A 21,272-nucleotide genomic window follows, 5' to 3' on the forward strand; every position below is an offset into this window, starting at 1 on the left:
CGTCAGTGCCCACTCTAGTGAATGCGTTTCTTATCAACCATGCAAATGTAAAAGATGCATGGAAGTGTGTGGGCATCTCTTTTTGCACGAAAAGGCAGCATAAATAAGCCTTAAGATGTCAATAAGGAAAGGTTTGAGGAGGTTTTGAGAAATTGTAAATGAAGAGAAAAGAAAGGCAGTAAAGTAAAAATGTTGTGTACCTTCCACAGAGATCACCCAGCTAAGAACCACTGTGGTTTTCCAATGTGTTAACCCTGACTGGAGCTGCCTTAACAAAGAGTGTACAACACTCAAGTGTTGAAGTATCTGGAATGCAGAAATTCTTGCTGCATTGTGTTCAACTACTGAAATGTTCAACTACTCAAGAGATTAAAATGAGTCCCTGGTATTTCATTAAAAGAAACCATAAGCAACTACAGCACACTCATCTTCTCACTTAGAGAGCTTATTGTTAACGTGGTTATTTATTCAGCCCCAGCTCCGCAGTCCTGTCACCGAGTGTGGACTACTAGCTGTGCCCGGTGGTAGCTACTTAAGTAATTAATCAGAGCCATTATTTGTTTAGTGAGGTGAAATGACCTGCTTCTGTATTCATTCATCAATGCCTGGTTGAAATGTGTTTGGGAAACGTCCTCCAGTCAGACAAGACGAGAGGCGACAGCTACTACAAGACAAACCTGGCTATGACCAGAGTCTGTATCAGTGGTCATTAATAATAAGTGACCAACGATGCTGGAGAGACTTGTGATATTCTTCTGTATGTGTCCTACGCTTGAAAGTCCATGTGAGGATGTTTTAACAATGAGTCAGGAGATCCACTGATATTTAAGAAACACATATCTACAATTTCAGCTTCTCAAATTACATTTCTAACCTCATCATCTTGGGCTGGGCGATAAAACAATATCAATAATTATCTAATAAATCTATAATCATACATTTTTGCTTTCATTAATAGCATTATATAAAAAGGCCAACATATGCACAATAAGGAGGTATAGCATATCGTTGATCTACTTATCAAACCAGACAGTTGTTCTGGCCAGTGAGACAAATCATAAACACAAAATAATTTAAGTGACACTAATACATTTTTCCTGCGATAAAAGAAAATGACATAAAAGAGCAGTCTAACAAGTATTTAAGTCTGTACTCCTCACAGGGCAACTGTTCAGAGAAGACAAGTATAGATACAGAAGGTTGTGAGACAAACGGGCAAACTATTATTTTTTGTTGGTACTGCTGGAAGAATGCAGCTCAACTGAATGAGTTGCTGAGGCAAACATGTTTGGATACGGTTTTCTCTGACAGAGCCAATGTTATGAAGGCAAGTTTCGTGGTGAGCGAGCTGAACACTAAGAAGCTTAAGCCTCATTCAGAAAGACGATTTGTGATGGAGAGGGTTGTTGTTGCTGCGGAGCTGCTGAAACCTGAAAAAGTTAAATTGTCACAAAGTGTCTGTTTGTATTCAAGACCCATCACAGTGGATTACTGAAACACTGAAGGACACAACAAGACATTTCCCTTTTTACTCTAGTCTGTTGCTAAAAGCAGACATAACAAAACACCAGCTCTACCAAAGGTGAGGATTTGTTTTGACTAAGACCAGCTGTAAGTGGCATCATCATCACTACCATAGAGGCGTGTGACATCAGAAGCCTCACCAAAGCTACAGCCATCACATTAGAGATGTTAGTGGAAAAAAGTCAGTGAAGTTTATTGGAATAATAATTTAGTATGGCCTGTGAAGGATGTTCCAAAAATGTTAATGGCCCTTGATGGAAAAAAGGTTCCTCAACCCTGCTGTAGAAACAACAGAGTATGTCTGTGAGGGAAAGGAAGTTTATCTAATTTCTGAGTGCTTATAAACACTTGCATCTCTTTTCCACTGCCAGTGGGATCCACAGATACAGTCTAAGAGCAAGTGCCAGTGTCTCCACAAATTTTCCTGACTGTAGGCATGAATATTGGTCCTTTTCTTCTCCACGGGATATAAACACTGTAATGTGATTCATGCAGGTTACCCTATAAAGTTTGACACCACTCGGGGGATGTGGAACCATGTTGGGTTGAACATTGGAGCTTCGGCTTACAACTGACTTCTCAATACTGCTACCCGCCTGCAGTTTTAAGTCCAACTGTGTGTCTCTTTCAAATTTTTCTTTTTATTCCCATCTCTGGCTTATATCTATGATCTTAACATCATAAACAAGGATTGGATTTAATAGATCACACTGAGAATGACTGGCTTCCCATCTTTTGTTCAGCTGCCAGTGTGTCTTTGTTCCTGCCAGCGAGCATCTACAGCATCTGATTACCACCTCCTCATCTTTTCCCCCTGTGTTTACTACTTCCTCATCTTTGTCTCCCAGGTTTTCAGTCGGCCCCGCTCCTGACGAGGAAATAGACAATCAAAAAAGGGGATGAGCAGCACAAAACCCCTGATCTGATGAGAGATAAAGACGCATGTTTCTGTATCTGTCTCCATCTTTGACTAATTGCCTTGTTGTGGTCTTTGTTTTGTTGCCAGAGACAGAGCATGTGCGTTATGCTGGCGTTTTCTTTCTGTTCAGTCAAACTACTCCCTCCCTCTCCTCTGTGTGTAAGAGAATAGCTCGAAGCATATGTACTGTACGTTCCCTGTAGGTCTGCATCACAAACCCAACATTTAGCTTGGCTTGTGTCCTCACATATAGATGTGTGTTTGTGTATGATGGAATTTTGTCATTTTAGGGGCAAGGCCATTTGGCTTTTGGTGTCACAAAAGTGTTTAGGGCACAGAGGCGAGTGAGTGAAATGAACAAATTTGGAGCATACAAATAAATGACTTCAATTTCTGATGAGAAAACATAAAAAACATTATTCACTTTTAATAACTTTTCACAAAAAAGTTAAATTGTGTTACAATCATTAGAATAAGATCTACTTCTCCTTTATTCAAATATTTTGAATCCATACATATGGAAATATTTAAACTGCTGGTGCTGAGATAACAGTGAAGTGAAACTCAAATATTCAGCTGTATAAACATGAAAAAAACTTCTTGAGTGGAGGGGGAGTTTAAAATGCAACAGTATGTGTATGTGCGCGATCAAGTGTTTAATCTGACTCATTATCACCTAAGGGTGGAGACAGGAAGAGAGTAGAACTCATGTGGCTAAGCTTGACTGCATAAATATAGACAATGGTTAGACAGATAGACACAGGACGGTTTGGACTGTTTGTGTTTGTTATATACTCTTTATACTCAAAATGAGGAAACAATTCTAATACTGACAGGAAACATCAGCAAACCAGAGAATATGATCTTCACTCACCCACACAGTTGTCACACAGGCTGCAGTGGGAGGCACGTGGCGGTCTGAAGATCTTGCAGGTGAAGCAATACTTCAGTTTGACTGTCTGGCCGTTGATAACCACCTCCTTGGTCCTGGGAGGAGGCCTGTAGCCTGTACTACCATTAGCCACATCTGGGGGGGAAAGAATGAGAACAAATTTAATAATTTGAGATTATCCAGAGTTCAGTTCATGTCTGAAAGCAGCTGTAGAAAACAGTCTCACTAGTGATTGGCTTTAACAAAACAAGTAAATGATAGGATAAATGTAATATATGACAAACTAAAGTTTCACAGTGCTATGAATTTTATGTTTGAAAGTTACAGTTATGCACTTGGTTGTATTCTCTTTACTTTTCAGTAGGTTAAATGCTTTAGCATCACACACTTTCTCTAACAGCTTACTTTGCATACCGGATAACAGCCCAATCAACAGAGCAGCACTCTATGTGAAGGCTACCGGTCACTAATGGCTATAAAATTTAAACGTGTAATACAGACTTGCTAGGATATATGTCATGCTGCCACCAAACATACAGATTTCATTCTGGAACCATTATTTCTTTACTAAAAGGACATTTCATTTGTAAAAATCATACGGGAAAAAAACAATAGATTTTACATCACTTCAAGCTACAAACCTCATTATTTTTACTTATAAATCTTTTGCATGAGCTCAACAGACTTGCATTAAAAACAACCTTTTGTCCAGGCGATAAAACACCACTTACCGCTCCCTACTCCTGAATGAAATGTATTAAAAAGCTGTTGCACTTCCTAAAATTGCGCCCCAGGTCAGGTAATCTTAAAAACAGTCTGGAATTTAACATTTGCTTAACACCACAATCCACCAATGATAATACCAAAAAAAAGATGATGGTGACAAAGGGCTCTGGATGGCTCTTGTGGAGGAAGACAGCAGTGATGACAGGCTAAACGGTGAGGATGGGAGTGATGATAGTGATTTTCAAGCCATAAAAGGTAGAGCCTGTATCCTATTATGGCTCAGCTCGCTTTGAGCACTCTCACGCACGGTGAGAGAGGATTGTGTGTGTGTGTGTGTGTGTGTGTGTGTGTGTGTGTGTGTGTGTGTGTGTGTGTGTGTGTGTGTGTGTGTGTGTGCACCGTGCCTGTGAGTACATGTCCTTTCCCCCTCCTCTCAGTAGGAAGATCATTTTGAGATCATTTAAAGGGGACATAGCATGCAAATTCCACTTTGTTAGTGCTTCTACAGGTTAATGTGGGTATCTGGCATGTCTACCAACCCAAAAACTCTGGGGAAAAACACTCGCGCGTTTTGTTATAGTTCCTCTAAGTCAGAAACGTCATGCTTGAGCGACTCGATTGCGCTTCCTGGGTATTGTGTCGTAACAATACACTGGAAGTCTCCCTACATGGTCTTGGCCCACCCCCCGTCCCGTCCCGTCCCGTCCCCCCACACTCGTTACTTCCGGGTTTACACCGGAGGCTGCGAGGCAGCGCAGCGCCGTTCCCAAGCACGCAGCCGGGCTGTTCACACGGGACGAGCATTTCTCCGCTGGTCAGCCCGCGATTCACTCACATGTGGCATTTGTCTGGATCGTTGGGACTGGGAGGCTGCAGCAGCTGCTCGGGAGCGACCGCTCACTCTCCCGTGCGTGAGCTGGAATTTGTGTCAGCGCCACACAGCCAACAGTGTGGAGGACTTCCGCAGTGTTCAGCGCTACTGTAACCCCGAACCCGACATTCAACGGGTACAACAACAAGCGGAGAAAGCAGAATCGCGGGCTGACCTTATATATACAGTCTATGGGGCTGACCAGCGGAGAAATGCTCGTCCCGTGTGAACAGCCAGGCGGCTGCGCGCTTGAGAACGGCGCTGCGCTGCTCAGCGGTCTTCCACACTGCCAGCTGTGTGGAAGACTTCCGCAGTGTTCAGCTCTACTGTATGCCGGGTTACAGTAGTTCCGCCGGGTTACAGTAGTTCCGCCGGGTTACAGTAGTTACGCCGGGGTACACCGGACGCGGAAGTGCCGCTGCGAGGCAGCGCAGCGCCGTTCTCCAGCGCGCAGCCGCCTGGCTGTTCACACGGGACGAGCATTTCTCCGCTGGTCAGCCCCATAGACTGTACATATAAGGTCAGCCCGCGATTCTGCTTTCTCCGCTTGTTGTTGTACCCGTTGAATGTCGGGGTTCGGGGGTAAATGATGGTCTTCATAGCCCCCCACCTCTCTCTTTCTCTCTGTCTGTCTGCTTGTGTGCTTGTAGTGGATGGGCAGAGGGGGACATTTAATTATGTGATTGGGAAAATTAAAACTCCAGGACAACAAGGGGAATACAAAGTATGGGATGCATATTTGATAATTTATATCATATAAAATATGTAATTTATATCGTTTAAAATCATGGGGGGAGAGGGGGGAGGGGGGAGCTGGCTCATTAGCATTTAAAGGAACAGGCAGTCAAAACAGGTCGCTCTGTGGAGGGCTGTTTTATACAGGGTAAAAAGGGTGCTGTTTTAAATGATCCTTGTGGTATTTTGACCAAAGTATGTTACAGACATTTCATTAAGACCCCAAGGAACCATATCAACTTGTGGTAAAATGGGCATGCTATGTCCCCTTTAAAGCAGGGGCCCCTTGCAATGTAAATTTGGTGGTATGTGTGTTGTTGGGGGGATGGATTGTGTAGGTGTTTGACATTTCAAAAGGAGGGCAGAGAAAACGCAGCAATTCCTGTTCTGCAGAGTTCCTCTCTCTCGTGATCAGTGACTACAATGCTTATTTCCTCTCTCCCCTCATCTCACTGTTCTTGTGCCCTTTGACATCCACTGAGAACCTTTTTCTGCAGACATCCCATTGTTTAGTCATAGTGCAATAAAGTTTATACCAACATTAAATGCTGTCAAGTGAAATAAAAGCGCTGAGAGAACCAACTGTTCTTCTGCAGCATCAGATGAGACATTTTCCAGCTAATTCTGGGACCTATCAAATAATGCTGGTAGGTAGACAAAGATATGTCACATTATACAAAGAGTCAGCTGCTGTGTGGAGGAAAATCTTCATTTCACGCCGCTAGTGGCACATTTTTGGGGATTGCTACTATATTTTACCACTCAACCAAAACAGCAACAGATATTGTCCAAAAACTGGGGGCAAACTGACTGCAAAGCCACTGCCTCATGCCTCAGCTATTTATAATACTTCTAGAACCATATGAAATTGAGAGCATGAAGTGGAAACAATCACAGCAAGTAGCAAAATAATTTTATCCAGTATATTAAAAGCTACTGTATATATTAAAATACTTTTGCAAAGATAATACTATTTGACCATCCCATGTTGAAAAACAATAGTATAAATACTGCCATATATAATTAAAATATGTAAGTAATATTCCAAGGTGGACAAAAACAAAGTAAAGCCAGTAGAATACCACCATGATCTAAATCAAGGGGAAGGGGAGGGTGAGATGAGGGGTATTCAGCTGCAACATGCAATTTCACCACTAGATGTCACTAAATTCTACACACTGAACCTTTAAACCGATATCTGGTTTTAATATAAAGGATGGTGGTGTTTTTGACTTAGACAAACCATAAAGCCAGAAAATAACTGACTACAAAATCGTTTTTAGTTTTAATTACTTTACTGGTTGTTCAGAATGAACTTTTTCAACAGACCACAGACATAAACTGCTCAGCCACAACATCAAAACCTGTAAGCAAGATTTAATGTTGTGGTTGATTGGTGTGTGGCACACATTTGCTGTTATAGTTGAAGTCCATCAAATAATGCAGTTTACATCATTTACATGAAGATAAGGTAATATGTTTATGTGGAGACAACCAAATCAGCGCAGCCAGTCTGACTCTAAACACAAGCATTTCCATACAGCGTCCTGCAAATCAAGTAGACTTCCACCAGTCCATCAACATTCGCTACACTTGCTCACAGATGTGTGCAGTAAAGCACAGGGTGAGCGAGGGTGTCTGGCTTTTCTGCTGAGCAAAGCCATTTGTACACTGAGCCATCGTGGCAGCCGCAGCTTAGCTTTAAACCAGTGTGGAGTAGGAGAGCCCACAGAGAGATAGGCCAGGCCCAAGCACGCCAAGCTACAAAATAGGGCCAGGTAGACTGGGAAGTGTCCCTATCCTCACACACCTTCAGGCACAAAGTTAAATGAAGGTTCAATGTCAGCCAAATGCGTTGCCTGGTGAGGTATAAAGGGAAACTAATTGCTATCCAACTGTGTATGTAGAGGAGAGAAAACTGGAGCCTTTACCTTCACAGATGGAAGAGTGCACTGAAATAAAATGATGATGACCAGCTTACAGTACTGACCTCAGCCTGACTTCCAGACTGACAGTCAAAATGATATTCAGCAGACGGCTATAAGGAAGTGATGAATATAAATGCAACACCAATCCTGACCTCATTAACAAAGGATATGAAATCTTAATGTCCATGTGAAGGGATGTGATTCTATAAAATTAGGTCTTCTGTACTCAAACAAGAGAAGGGATGCTCATAATTAACTGTTTGACTAACTAATTTCAACTTAACAACTTAAATCAGTTTAACAGTTAAAATGTGTGACTGATATCTCTCAGTATATCTATATGCTTTTCATTTTGTTAATCTGTTATTATATTAGAAAAGACTTAACTTACTATAATAAACAGATATTGGTATTTCATATTGTTCTACACCATTTTTACAGGATGAGCTAGAGTTTTTTTTTCTGTGACTAATATTTGCCTTTTACTGTAACATTTATTAACTTATTTATTTCATGTAGGTCAGTTTTTTGTGAATCCGTGTGTTCTGTTGTTCATGTTGCTAGTTGCATAGGCAAAAATGAACCCCTTGTTATTTAAAAAAAAAAAGAAGTTTGTATTGGTACTTTCACTTTTAAAAGCGTTAAAAAGCATGGGCAATCGGTGGGAAGTTAAAAATGTCCATCCCCAGAGAGCAAGGCAATCAACACAAAGACCATACACTGTACTTAAAGATGATCGACATGACGGGATGTGGGGATGCATCGTCTAGCTTTATATACAGTCTATAGTCAGGACCATGAAAACTCAGGTCAACAGTCTGGATACAGAGTCGGTACTGGATGAAGCTAGAATGTGGCAGCAGACTCAGATAGTATTATAGCTGTTATAAGGTAGATGCTGATGCCTTTATTATTATTTCAACAAATATTAGCTATTATTAACTTAATATGAGCCATGTACAAAAGCATACCATGTCACATCTCCGGCCAAACATTTTAAAAACTGAATTGCATCAAAATGAAGTGTGTGCGTGAGAGAGAGCGAGAGAGAGCACTCCACCATCCACTGACTATCATTTCTTTATCTCTGTCTTTGTCACGTCCATGTCATTGTAAGCCTGGGGACTAGCCGAGTATAAAGGAAGACTGACAACAAAGAAGGAATAGAAAAGAAAGTTATTTTACCTCAGGCACCTTCCAGAGAATAAAATGACTCTTTACAGCACACACAATAAAAATAACATTAATGGTGCTTTATGTTGTGGTGGATGTGGATAAACCTGCAACTATGTTTGACAACACTGTACTGGATGGTCAGTGGAAAAGCTTCACTTCAGCAAAACAAAGATACTGATTCATATATCTGAAACTTGTACCTTTTAATTGTCCATGGGGAATACAACACAACTGCAAGAGGTAGTTTCTCATGCACATGAACACAGCTCTGCTAGTTTTTCTCAATCTAGTCTCCTTCTCATGCCTTCTATGATACCTACTTCTAAGTAAGGATGCCAAGGAGACTTGGGACATCACCACTACAGTGGACATTTTACAAGATGGTTGTCAATTAGATATCTGTAGAGTGCTTATTTTCATCTTTAGTTAGATTTGGCTGCAGGCAACCGCACTATTGTGGTGAACTTGAAGGTGTGTGCGTAGATTAGACACGTCACCTCCAGAGGATGCTATTTTCATCAAACAAAGTTCGCTAATTGCCTTGATAATGTTATCAGGTTCCCTCTAGGCATTCAGGTTAAATCTGAAATATTGCCAATTGGCATTTTTGCTTTTGTCTTTGACACCCAATCCTCCTCCTTGTTAGTAAACTTCCCTTTTGATCATGTGATAACATGTGACTCTGCTCCGCTGCTGCCCATTAGAGCCTGACCAATTTATCAGACGATATAAGCCTCACACATACCTCACACGTATCTGTGCTAATGCTAACATGCACTGGTATGAAAATCTACATTTTACAGAATTATAATAATGGCAAGGCTCTACTACACAGAGCAGAAAGCTATGGCATTGTGGTGTCTGACTAATTATTGATGGTATTTTACAATCTGTCATTTTTATTTGCTACCATTGATTAAGGAAAATTAACTAAAATGTAACATTGACAACACTGGCAACTATATTTCCAAGCCTTTTTTTTCTCTGTGAGTGTCATGTTGAACTGTGTTTAACTCCCCTGCGGACATGCCCTCTGCTGTCAGTCATAATGAGGGAGGATAGACCGAGGTCCATGTGCCAGCAATCCACAAATGCAGAAGTTGAGATGTCAAAAGGCTCAGTAATCGAGCCTCTTTCCACTGGCTGCACACCTATTACTTATTATACAGCCAATAACAAGGGAGTCAGACAGGAATGTGACCTCAGGTGGTTCGCTTCACTGAGAGGGGAGAGAGGAGGCGAATCACAGCAGTAGCACCAGCATGAATTATAGTTGGCCTGTCATTCAAAACAAGGTATTTATCATTCTTTACTGTAACAGGACAGACATCACAACACCATGTCTCACACACACAGTTTATTATCTTGCCAAGGGCGAGAAGCTTTAACAAAAATGTAACAGACTGAGCTTCTGATGACTGTGTATGATAATTGCTTTTAACTTGTGCCAGCTTTTTGATGATTAGTGACATGTAACAATGAGACGGTCAGCATTTAAAGGACACAAATGCCCAGTTGTAAATAAGCAGCCACCTCCAACATCTTGTGTTCTCTGTGTTCTTTCATTATTCATGGTACATTGTCAAATTTGGTCTCCAGCCAAAGCAAATTCAATGCCACCAGTAGGCCTACAAGATGTTTAAATTAAAAAAGCATATTTGCTTATCACTACAGGGAGAGGAAGCTGTGTCTAATGTGATAAAGGTAGCTCTCATCTTAAAGAATGGTTGGAGCTGGTCGCTCTCTATTACTGAGCTGTGTCTTCTAAGTTTGGCATCTGAATCTAAAATGCAGTCCAACAAAAATGATAAACACAAAGAAATGAAAGAAGGTGCCTGATTATAAAGAGTATTGTAAGAAATTACTTTGCTTCTAAAAAATAGGAACTACAAGAATTGCAATCAGTACAGCACATAAATCTGCCAAGTGACCCATCTCACAATAATTATAATTAAGAAAGTAATGAAAAAATTCCTGGATCTGCCCTGTTGTCCAGATTCGCGGTGAAATGTATTAGCACATAAAGGTTGAAAAAGCCTAAACCCACTGAAACAACATTTAAATCCACTCGATCCTGATCTTGATTTGGATCCACACCAAATTGTGCACACTAATAGATATCAGTCCCCTTAATATGACTCTGTTGGAGAAAAAAAATATCAAGATCCATGAATTCTCTGAGAAATCGTTAAAAAGTTTGAAAAAATGAAATAAGAAACCCACTATTTACGTGAAATGAAGGGAAGTGATTAAAAAAAATTCCGGATCTGCCCCTTTGTCCGTAATCTGCACCAAAATGTGATGAGTTCTTTCTTTAACCCTCCACCAAGTTTCAGGACAATTGGTTGAGAAGTTCTTGCTTAATCCTGCTAAAAAACCAACCAACCAACCAACCAACCAACCAACCAACCAACCAACCAACCAACCGACCGACCGACCGACCGACCGACAAACAAACATGGGTGAAAACACGACCTACATGGCAGAATTAATATAATTGGACCAGACAAAGACAAAACAAATTGGTTTGTAGGACGGCCCTGGTACCCCCACAACACCCATGCTGCCTGTCAGGCTCCCATAATCTGAACATAGGAGAAAATAAAAAGATTTGAAACTCGAAGGGTGCTCTGAGAGCACATACTTCTGCCAAGGCTAAAGTCCTATCTCGCATTGTCAAAGCAGTGTTTCTTTAGACTGTGGCGGCCTGCTCTATTCTTATTTGTCCTGCCACAGTCTCATGATGAACCCAAAAAAATGTATATACTTCTTCTCATAATAACATAGGAGATCTCTAACTTGGTGTTCTGCTCCATTGCTGCATGTTCAGCTGTCCGCAGCTCCATTTCCAGCACTATTTAGCACATGCTCACTTGTGCCATCATCCATAAAGCTGTTACTGTCCAAACAGACAACCAGACCTCATAGTTTCAGCTGCAGTTGTGTGTGTACCGCAAGTGGCAATGCAGTTCTCTCTCTTGCGCAAGAGCTTCTCTTTCACTCTTTATTCTGTGTACCCGACACTCGAAATGTGTGATGAATGAATGTGGAATGAATTAATTCTGTGCGAAATGCTGCAGAGGAAGTGAAATAAAATTCCTGGATTCACCCTTTAATTTGGATCCGCACCAAAATTTGATGGGGTCTTTCCTGACCCAATCCGCATCCCTCCCCCAAGTTTAGTGGTAATTTGTCCAGAAGGTTTGGGTTAGTCCAATAAATAATGAATAGACAAAGAAACAAAGTGAAAACATAGCCATAGGATGAGACTGTATTCATCCATTAAGATTTTTAATGCACTTACAGACAGCACCATCACATCATCCTATCAAGTATCTCAGATTGCATCAGCAGGGTGTCTGCACTTTATGCAATTTTCAGATTATTATGAAGTTATTCACTCTGGCAAAGTGGAAAGAGTCAGGGAACACTACCAGCGGTGGTGGGGAGGCAACCACAAAGCACAACTCGAAACCAAAGAGAGAGGAGGGTGAAACTTTTAGCCCTAGTGCAAAACCTTTCTTTAATCAAGCATTTCCAAGCACGAGGTTATATACCGGCCATAATACTCTGTGAGGTGAATCATACATGTACAACCCCTGTTTTCATCCCACACACCACAAGATGTGAAAATATTCCTGGCTGATCATGCATGAACCTTGATCCAGATATACAGTAAAGACAAGGAAGACAAACCACTCCTCCCCTTCAATCATCCATATTGACGCTCCTGCACCTCGAGCTCTAAACCCTCCAAAATCTATTTCCTCTGCAGGCCTGGAGTCTGCCTGGCAGCTTTGGAAAAAAAAACGAGAAGCTGTCCTGACATTCACCAGCCAGCTTGGACCATATTAGGTGGAAGGAAGGAAGGAGCGAGGCAGCTCTGTCCATCTCTCACTCTGATTAGTGCTTTAGAAAGTCTTTTGGATTTGGCATGTGATAGATAAACTGATGCCAGCCTGTCTAGTCCTGGCATATTGGCCAGGCAGGCAGACATGCACAGACATCAAACATGGCCCGCTGAGGACAAATCAACTTGTCTCCATTTCAAGCGAACAAGAAGAAGTGCCACCTTTCTTGATTTCACTCTTAACCCAACCTTTTGAATATTTATTCTGCTGCATTAAAAGCACAATATACTGAGAATGAAGATCACATGTACAGTATTTTTTTTTTACCTGCGTAAACATATTAAATGCCTCTTAGAGGTGGACTGTACTTCAGGCCACCCACTCAAACCTCAATTTCGCAGACTAAAGCATCTGGCAGACAACAGAGAAATCTGCTCACAATGATGACAGCAGAGTCTGAGCTATCAGCTAACAGCTTTCTCTCCTAAGTACAGGGAGGATGAGAGCACTAGATGTCTCATATTGTACTAACATTAGGTCCTCCTTTGTTTAGGCAACAGATCAATGAGAGTGGTGTCGAACTTGAGACTCTTAGCACTTGGGACCTAAAAACATCATCAACTATTTATGAGTCTGCTGGAGAATTACAAAACTCCATAGGCTGCCGAAGGCTGGAATATTTGAGTATTTTGTTGTTATTAGATAGCCACATGCATACGTAGTTTACATTAGATTACATTAAATATAGCGAAAAGGAAAGTTTGCATTGGCAGCACTCAATAAATATTAGTTTTACCTTCTAAACTAAGGATATGGAAAATCTGCTTTCTTATTATCTGTGTCTGCACAGTTACATAATGATGCATTGTTTAAAAAAAAAACAGACAAGAGCTTTCTAAGTCAGGGAATGAGTCCTGGTGAAAGTAAGAGAATGGCAGATGAACACACACACACACACACACACACACACACACACACACACACACACACACACACACACACACACACACACACACACACACACACACACACACACACACACACACACACACACACACACACACACACACACACACACACACACACACACACACAGAGAGAGAGAGAGAGTCAGTCAGTGAAGGTTGATTATTGAGATTGACACAGTCTCATGCACTCTATGAATGACTGGGCCGGTGTTATACTGAGTGCTGCCTGCATGCTGAGCAGGATTGTATGGTTATAAGATAATACTGCATCCTGGGATATCTGAAAATAGCAACGTGTATGTGTCATTACCAACATGAAAAAAGTTCTAATGCACAATGTGTGTCCAGCAGAATTGTCTGTGTGGTTGAAGATGCAAGAGTGCGTGGAGGGGGGAAGAGAGGAACAGGCAAAAGTGTTTTCTTCTGGAAGACATTGTGAGGCTGGTCGATGCTGGGGCTTGGGATGGGGCTGGATGAGTGAGCTAAGAGCTTACAGATGTTCGACTTATGTCTTGCATGTCAAGCTGCCAAAGCCATAGCTGGAACCAAACAGCCGAGCACTACACAGGTCAGGACAAAACAACCAGAGGAAAGAAGTGAAGGAAGAACGGTGTTTGGAAATACATAGGAATGGGATTTGTTTGACAGACACCGATGGAAAGCTGGAAGAAAGAGCGGCGCAATGCAGTAAGCAACTATGACGAAAATGCATTTCAACCACTCACTATCTTAAATTTGACATTCCTCACTCAACAACACAAACCACCTGAGGTATTCATGTGCATGTATGTGTGTGAGTATGTGTGTATCCTCTTGCTATTACAAGACAGGTTCTTTCAAATGGAACATAATGGAGCCCATAATGGCACAAACACTAAAGCAGTCTATTAGGCTCCTAGCTGCATCACAAATGCCATTGTGGTGTGGATGTTTCAGGGAAGCACTACCACGGTTGATGTAGAGGCTTTACAACCACATGTTCCTCGAAAATTAAAACAGTTGAAACCTAACTAATCTAAACATTCATTTAGCAATTTCCTTGCAAGTGAAACTTAAGGGGAACACAATGTTGTCGCACTAGTTATGGAATGAAAGTGGTGACCCAAATGTGCTGCAGTTAAAACTAATAGTTAATACTAACCACATTTTTTCTATTTAAAATTGGATTGAACACTCTTCTTTTATTATGAGAAGTGGAAAAGAAATAACAATATGGCACCACAGTCTATATGTGAGACACTGCTTTGCCATACCATGTATGGACTCTCAGAGCACCCTTAACTGAAATTTCTATCATTTTCTTGGGAAAGGCCTACTCCATTCCATCACTGCACCATCTATGCATCTGTGACGCCGATTTCAGTACAAGTAATTGACAACATGACAACAATCCCTTGTCTATGAACAAGAGATTCCAGCCCACAAACAGACAATTGCAACAACAAATGCACAGAACAAAAGCTAAATGGGATGAACTGGTGGTAGAGAGGGGGAAGAGTGGTATTTAGGTCAAAAAGTTCATATTTCATATTAAATACGTGTCAATATAACATTGGTATGATGCCATTTCAGCCCATTGCTCCAAAGTCTCTGTGCTTTACCTTTCCTTCAGAAGCTTTTAAATCTCCTAATGAGATTAATTAGGTCAGTTCAGAGTTTGTCTAATGAGGCCCTAATGGCCTGAACCATGGAAAGCCATCCCATCGCTGGGAAAAGGGAGCTCCATGTTCCAAGTAAGAGGACGAAAAACTTCAAAGGGAATTTTTAAAAGATGGTTAAGGAAGATAAACCTTGGAATAAAGTAGTGATAATCCATTTAGCGACAGTACAGGAACAACACTACTTTCTTTAGCCTGAGCAAATACAATTTTGAACTGCAAACATGAAAAGAGTAACAATTCATGTTAATGCTGCAAAAACAAAAGCTTAACATTACCCCGAGTTTTGATAGACACACTCACCATACCAGGGATAGAGGGAGTCTACAAGCATCATTACATCAAATTATTGGGGACGTTGTCAAATAGCAGATGAGATCAAAGTTCTGAATGCCCCAAAGAAATGCCAAGAAAAACAACAAACAACAACCCCATCAGGTTGATGCTAGCCTTGGTTGGTGGGAGTGTTAGCTCATAGCAAAGACAGATAGACAGTCATTGTCCATGACTCTACCTGGTGCTTAAGTAGACTGCACTCTAAGCAAACATCTTTATGGTGGGCACATATCATTTCTTAACTCATAAAATAAATATCACCACTTTGGTATTGCCTTAAGAATTTTATTTTGATGACTTTGATAGCTTTCATTTAACATAACCATCAAAACCCTTTGAGAAGCACTTAAGAGTTTACCGATATGGATGATGCTAAAAGCAACACCTGCCCATTATCCTTGAGTTATCTCAGATGTATTTGAAGAGAAACTGAAGCCTTGAATGACAGTTGGTCAGCTTTTTATCCATCTGAAATACCATCAGCAATTACACAATCAGTAACATCTAAACAGGGTCTGTCTCCAGATAATTGCTTTCTAACTTTGATTTGTTTTCAAAAAACAAAATAGAAACTCAGAGCTGTGAGTTTCATAAACAAACTGAATCCACATCACAAACTGCAGACGCGATTCTGACTCATGTCAAGCTATTATCAGTGCTGTGATGCTGGTAATTCAGTTACTCCATATCAAGTGGTTCCTAATGCACCAACAGTTTTACATTTCACATCATAAATTAGATTTTGAAGTTATCAAAATGCAATTTATGAGTCAGGTAATACATCAAATGGGGCCTCTCGGACAAATTGGGAGTGAAAAACAGATCAAAAGCCATTTGGTCAAAGCAGCACCAATACTTCAACTCTGCCTAAATACACAGAGACTTAAAAGTCAGTTGAAGCTTGATCCTCATTTCTTTGGCTACGCACACAAACTGCAGACACATCAGCCAAACCTGGCACTCTGTATAGGAGGTTGTAAAGACACTCAAGCTCCTCTGGATCAGTACCATGCAGAGAGGCTTACTCAGAGAAAAATACAGTATCTAAGATAGAGGAATCCATAAACTCTGACAGGGAGGAAGAGAGAAGGATGAATGGGGGGAGTTAAAACGAGGGATACAAAAAAAAGACTGTACTGCTGGCCAAATGGTTACAGCATGAGCCACATAACTGAAGTCCACAGTTTGATTCTGGCTATTGACCTGGTTGCTGCATGCCCTACCTGTTCTATATCCCCATGTTTCGTGTCTGCATCTTCACTCATGATTATCATATAAAAGCAAAAATGCCAACAAAAAAAGAGATGCAAAAGAAGACATCTATTTGACAACAACAAAGGAACAACTGAATATAATTTAATAATAGATGGAAGGAATTTATCCACAGACAGTGTGAGGGGAAAAAAACAGGTGCACGCAAAATAATGGAAATGTGGATAAACAAACATTTTCATATGCATATTATATCTAAAATCATTTAGTATAGTCTTACCTATTTGCCTCTCAAGATCCGCTGCTTCATCTGGGGTGGCCCTGGGCAGCACCCCCGGGTCACTGAAGCTGGTTCGCAGCAGTGTCCCCAGTACAAACAGAAACAGCACGCCTCCTATGACTGGGATAACCGGGGTCAACTGTAGCGCCAGGAACTGACAACTGACAGGAAAGGAAGAGATGGAGAGAAAAAGGATAAATAAGCAACAAATAAAGAAACATGTGGTTCTTTCAGACTGGTGATGAAAAACCTGGACGTACAAATGTCCGGCTTTGGGGGATAAAGGCTAATTTATCCTACTGTTACGCACAAAAAGAGATCCATCATTTTAAAATAATGTCCCTGTCACTGCCCACATAATTCCATGTGTTCAGTTACATGGGCATGGTTGTTAAGCAATGCATCCACTAGAGGGTGGTGCAGAGTCAACAGTTTCTGAAGACAACAAACATGTCGACAGTGGGGGAGGTTGCTATATTGCACCTCTTGAGAAAGAGGCAGAGTTGACATCATCAGTTCAGTTTAGTTTAGTTTATTTTGGTCCACAAAACATTTTATGAACAAAAGGATTTGTTACAATAAAAGCAAGGCAATTATAATAGATAAATAAATAAATGAGAAAAGAAAATGTATGGGCCGAAAGGGTGTAGGCTGAATCATAAACTTATCATGCCTACCCTTCATATCCAGAAGAATGCAACTGGCAACCCTATTAGGCCCTAAAATTAATTAAATCAAAATCAAATAGTTATGACTCTGTTGTGTATTTGTTATTCATCTTGTATATTAAAATTTTTTAAACATAAAAAGTCAGTTACATATTTTTAATTCATCATCATGATTATTCCATATATTTGTTTTTTATATTTTTGTTTTGGGAGGTCAGTTAAGATGCCTGTAGTTTCTAAAGCTGCTTACAGACATGCACTGAACTCTCTCCGCCGGGCCTCCTAGTACATGCGATGTGAGAACACAGGATGGTTGTTGCTTAATGACCACCAAGTGTATATATCCCCTTAACAGACTAGCAGAGGCACACACGAGGGTCCGTCCCTTGTGTTGTAATCTGTTCTAATGAGTCAATCCAATATAATCCCATTAAACATCAAATAGTGCAGGTGCTTATAACAGTAATCACATTTAGTCTTACAGAGGTTGGGCACAGGCTGCCAAATCCCATTTCATTAGCTGGTCTCCTGTCTATTGGATTTGATTTGGGGTCAGTAAAGAGAAGCCATGCCAGACAAGGGAAACTACATGAACATATGGTAACCATATGTTTTGAGAGATGCTCTTGAGGAATTCAAAAGAGTACTGCAAAATGAGCCAAGGTTTTTAATAGTATCTATGATTATATACAGATTCTGTAAATCACAACTGTAAAGTATCTATTTCTTTTTTGTTTACTCAAAAAACATAAATGCTTTTTCCGCAACACTTTCATTGGAAGAGAATGTAAAAAAAACATCAGGTCATGCCCAAAATGGACCCTTGTTGTGCAGGTACATTTTGTTTGAGAAAATGCTAAATAAAAATGAGTCATGAACGGAATATATTGATTATTTTAAAACCTAACCAGATAAACTGACTGCAGATCATGAACAAAGTAGATCTTTAAGTGGCAATAATGGCCAAGGCAAAAATAACAGTAGCCAACCGTTGAGGTGACTCAGTTCAACTAATTGTTTTTCATCTGCATTTCTCTGGCAAATGCAGCATATGTTAGATAATTTACAGAGATGTGAAATCCCTATTTTAAAACCCTGTTTTAAATTCATAAAGACACTATATATTGTATGTTTAACCACACGTACAATAGGTTTTTGAAGAACATTTTATCACCATCTCACCAGCCTTCAGATGGTCACACCTTGGGAGGTCAGTTACATCCGCTGATCTATGCCAACACCAGTTAATCTGATAAACCAAGCCAAACTATATTTAGGGTTGCTGTGTTGGGTTTCACCGATGACAGGGGATGGGGAGGATGTTCATATCAACCTGGAGCATTTACTAATATTAGCTTATTCTTGCTAACTGGACTTCCAGCAACACTGATTTTACATGAACTGCTGGAGAGCATTGACACCCGAGCAATGCCCTCCAAAACAGCTAATTTCTAATTAAACAAGCACAAGTAGCTGACAATAAGTCACATTCTCAAGTAAGGTGAAACATGCCTTTGCCAGGTCATTATAGCAGTTCATCTGTAAGAGGAACTCGTTATCTGTATAACACAACCAGATAAGAAGCAGTTGGTGAGACAAATGGCAAATAAAACATATATATTAATGTTTACATTTCTAAATCTGAAGCAGATGCATAAAATGAATCACTGACTGCACAATATTTAAGCTGCGACACCCCTAACATCTGAGTGGACTCTGCCCTGGTCCTGCTGCTCTCTACATCTGGAGTAATTGAACTGGGCAGAAGAACACTGGGTTGTCTGGGACATCAGCAGGGAGCTCGAAGCAGGACAACACTGTGCTGCATAAACACTTCAACATTTGCCTGAAGTTTCCAAGGTCATCATTCTGGACACTGACTGTGTCCACGCTCAATAGACACTTGCTAAGAGGACAACAATTTTAACAGTCCTCTAGGCTTTATGATTCTCCCTCAGCCTCCTGTACTGGTCAGGGTGAAGATGCACTATCCAGTCAACTTCAGATTCTAATCAAATTCAGGCCATATTTCTATTTCTGGCTGCCCCTAACAATCTTTCTGCTTCTAATCTCCCAAATATGAACATCACTCTTTAGCTCTGCTGCTTCTGTCTAGCAAAATACTTCCAGTGTTGACATTCCAAGTACCAGTTGAAGTCTGTCAGACTTCTTTGAATGTACACCACTCGCAGCCATGAGAATATAACCAAGTAAATATTACACTACATTAAAGGTTCAGTGTGTAGAATTTAGTGACTTCTAGTGGAGAAGTTGCATGTTGCAGTTTAAGATTATCCTCCTCACCCTCCCTTTCTAAACATGAAAGAGAACCTGTGGTAACCTTCAGTTGTCATAAAAACTCAGAAAGGTGATTAGTTTGTCCAGTTTGGACATTTAAATTATGTAAATATAAAAGGGCCCATTCTCAGGTAAAGAAAACAACAATTTGTATAATTAAGTTTATTAAATATTAGTGAAAACATCACTAGAATTATTTTCTATTCAATTTCTGCCAATAAATCACTTTCACCTAAATCTTCCCCACTGAACCTTTAAGTCATATTTTTAGTTTTGCAAATCACTGGTCTTAATATTGTGGATTACATTAACAAGCAAATAGGCTTTTGGGATGTTAGGTTTGCTTCAACATCCAAACAGGAAACAAATAAAAGAATGCCAGAACATTTTACCATTTAGTCCGTGCTGAGTGGACAATCCTTGAGAAATGTCTTGTGTGGGAAAAGAGCTACATTGTTGGTTTCTTGTCTGGAAGCTTAAGTGCATGAGAATTGTACACCGGTTAGCTGTAAGTTAAATATTAAAAGTCTGACATTTTATTTTAATTGACCAGACTATTTCTATTGACCAAAACATTTAGTGCTTTCCTTTTATTGTACAGAGAAGAAAAGACAAACAGAATACGGTCTGCAGCCAATGTCCGCTCTTATTGTTGTATCAATTACAATAAAGGATAGATTTGACAGTCGAGTGCCCTGCTTCACTTTACAAATCCAAGAGCTTAAAATAAATAACAACAAAAATTGTATTAAGAAGCAGGGATGTCGATAGAACCGATACTGGCAAACCAATTCCAACCTGCCGCTGCAGGATGGTTGCTGCCCCTGCTTCAGGATCGGTGCAGGCACAAATTGAAAGTCCGGTGTCCTTGGACCGCGCTGTATTACACTGCCGCATGTTCTCCCTCCTTGCTCCCCCACTGACAGGGCACATTACACATTGACGGTGGACACTTGGGACTTGTGTTGAAGTAAATGGGATGTATTGTTTTGTGTTGTGGTATCGAAAATCATGGAAATTTCATGGTATTGGTATTGCCTCCTACATTTTTGGTATTGTGACATCCCTATTAAGTAGTATTAGTATGCACTCTGCAGTTTGCCGCTGTCTGTCTGCATTTGACCCTGAAAAGCAGAACATTTAAAAGTCTGACGTCATTATTTGAAATCTTTTCATCTACAAATTCAATTGGTCTTTTATTCTGTATGATTAGTCACACATCACATTAAT

At 40.5% G+C, this 21,272-nt stretch overlaps 1 protein-coding gene across 2 annotated transcripts in view; it reads right to left on the reverse strand.

Annotated features, from left to right (window-relative positions):
• Positions 1–21,272, reverse strand: part of zdhhc14 (zinc finger DHHC-type palmitoyltransferase 14) — a 48,213-nt gene that overhangs the window by 14,375 nt on the left and 12,566 nt on the right. For both annotated transcript variants that reach the window (XM_035167405.2, XM_035167404.2), the window contains exons 3-4: positions 17,077–17,237; positions 3,318–3,470 (exon numbers count right to left, since the gene is read on the reverse strand). In XM_035167405.2, coding sequence (XP_035023296.1) covers positions 3,318–3,470; positions 17,077–17,237 — 314 coding nt within the window. The remainder of the gene's footprint in view (positions 1–3,317; positions 3,471–17,076; positions 17,238–21,272) is intronic.

The sequence above is a fragment of the Hippoglossus stenolepis genome, chromosome 10 (assembly GCF_022539355.2).
Source record: "Hippoglossus stenolepis isolate QCI-W04-F060 chromosome 10, HSTE1.2, whole genome shotgun sequence".
Lineage (NCBI taxonomy): Eukaryota > Metazoa > Chordata > Actinopteri > Pleuronectiformes > Pleuronectidae > Hippoglossus > Hippoglossus stenolepis.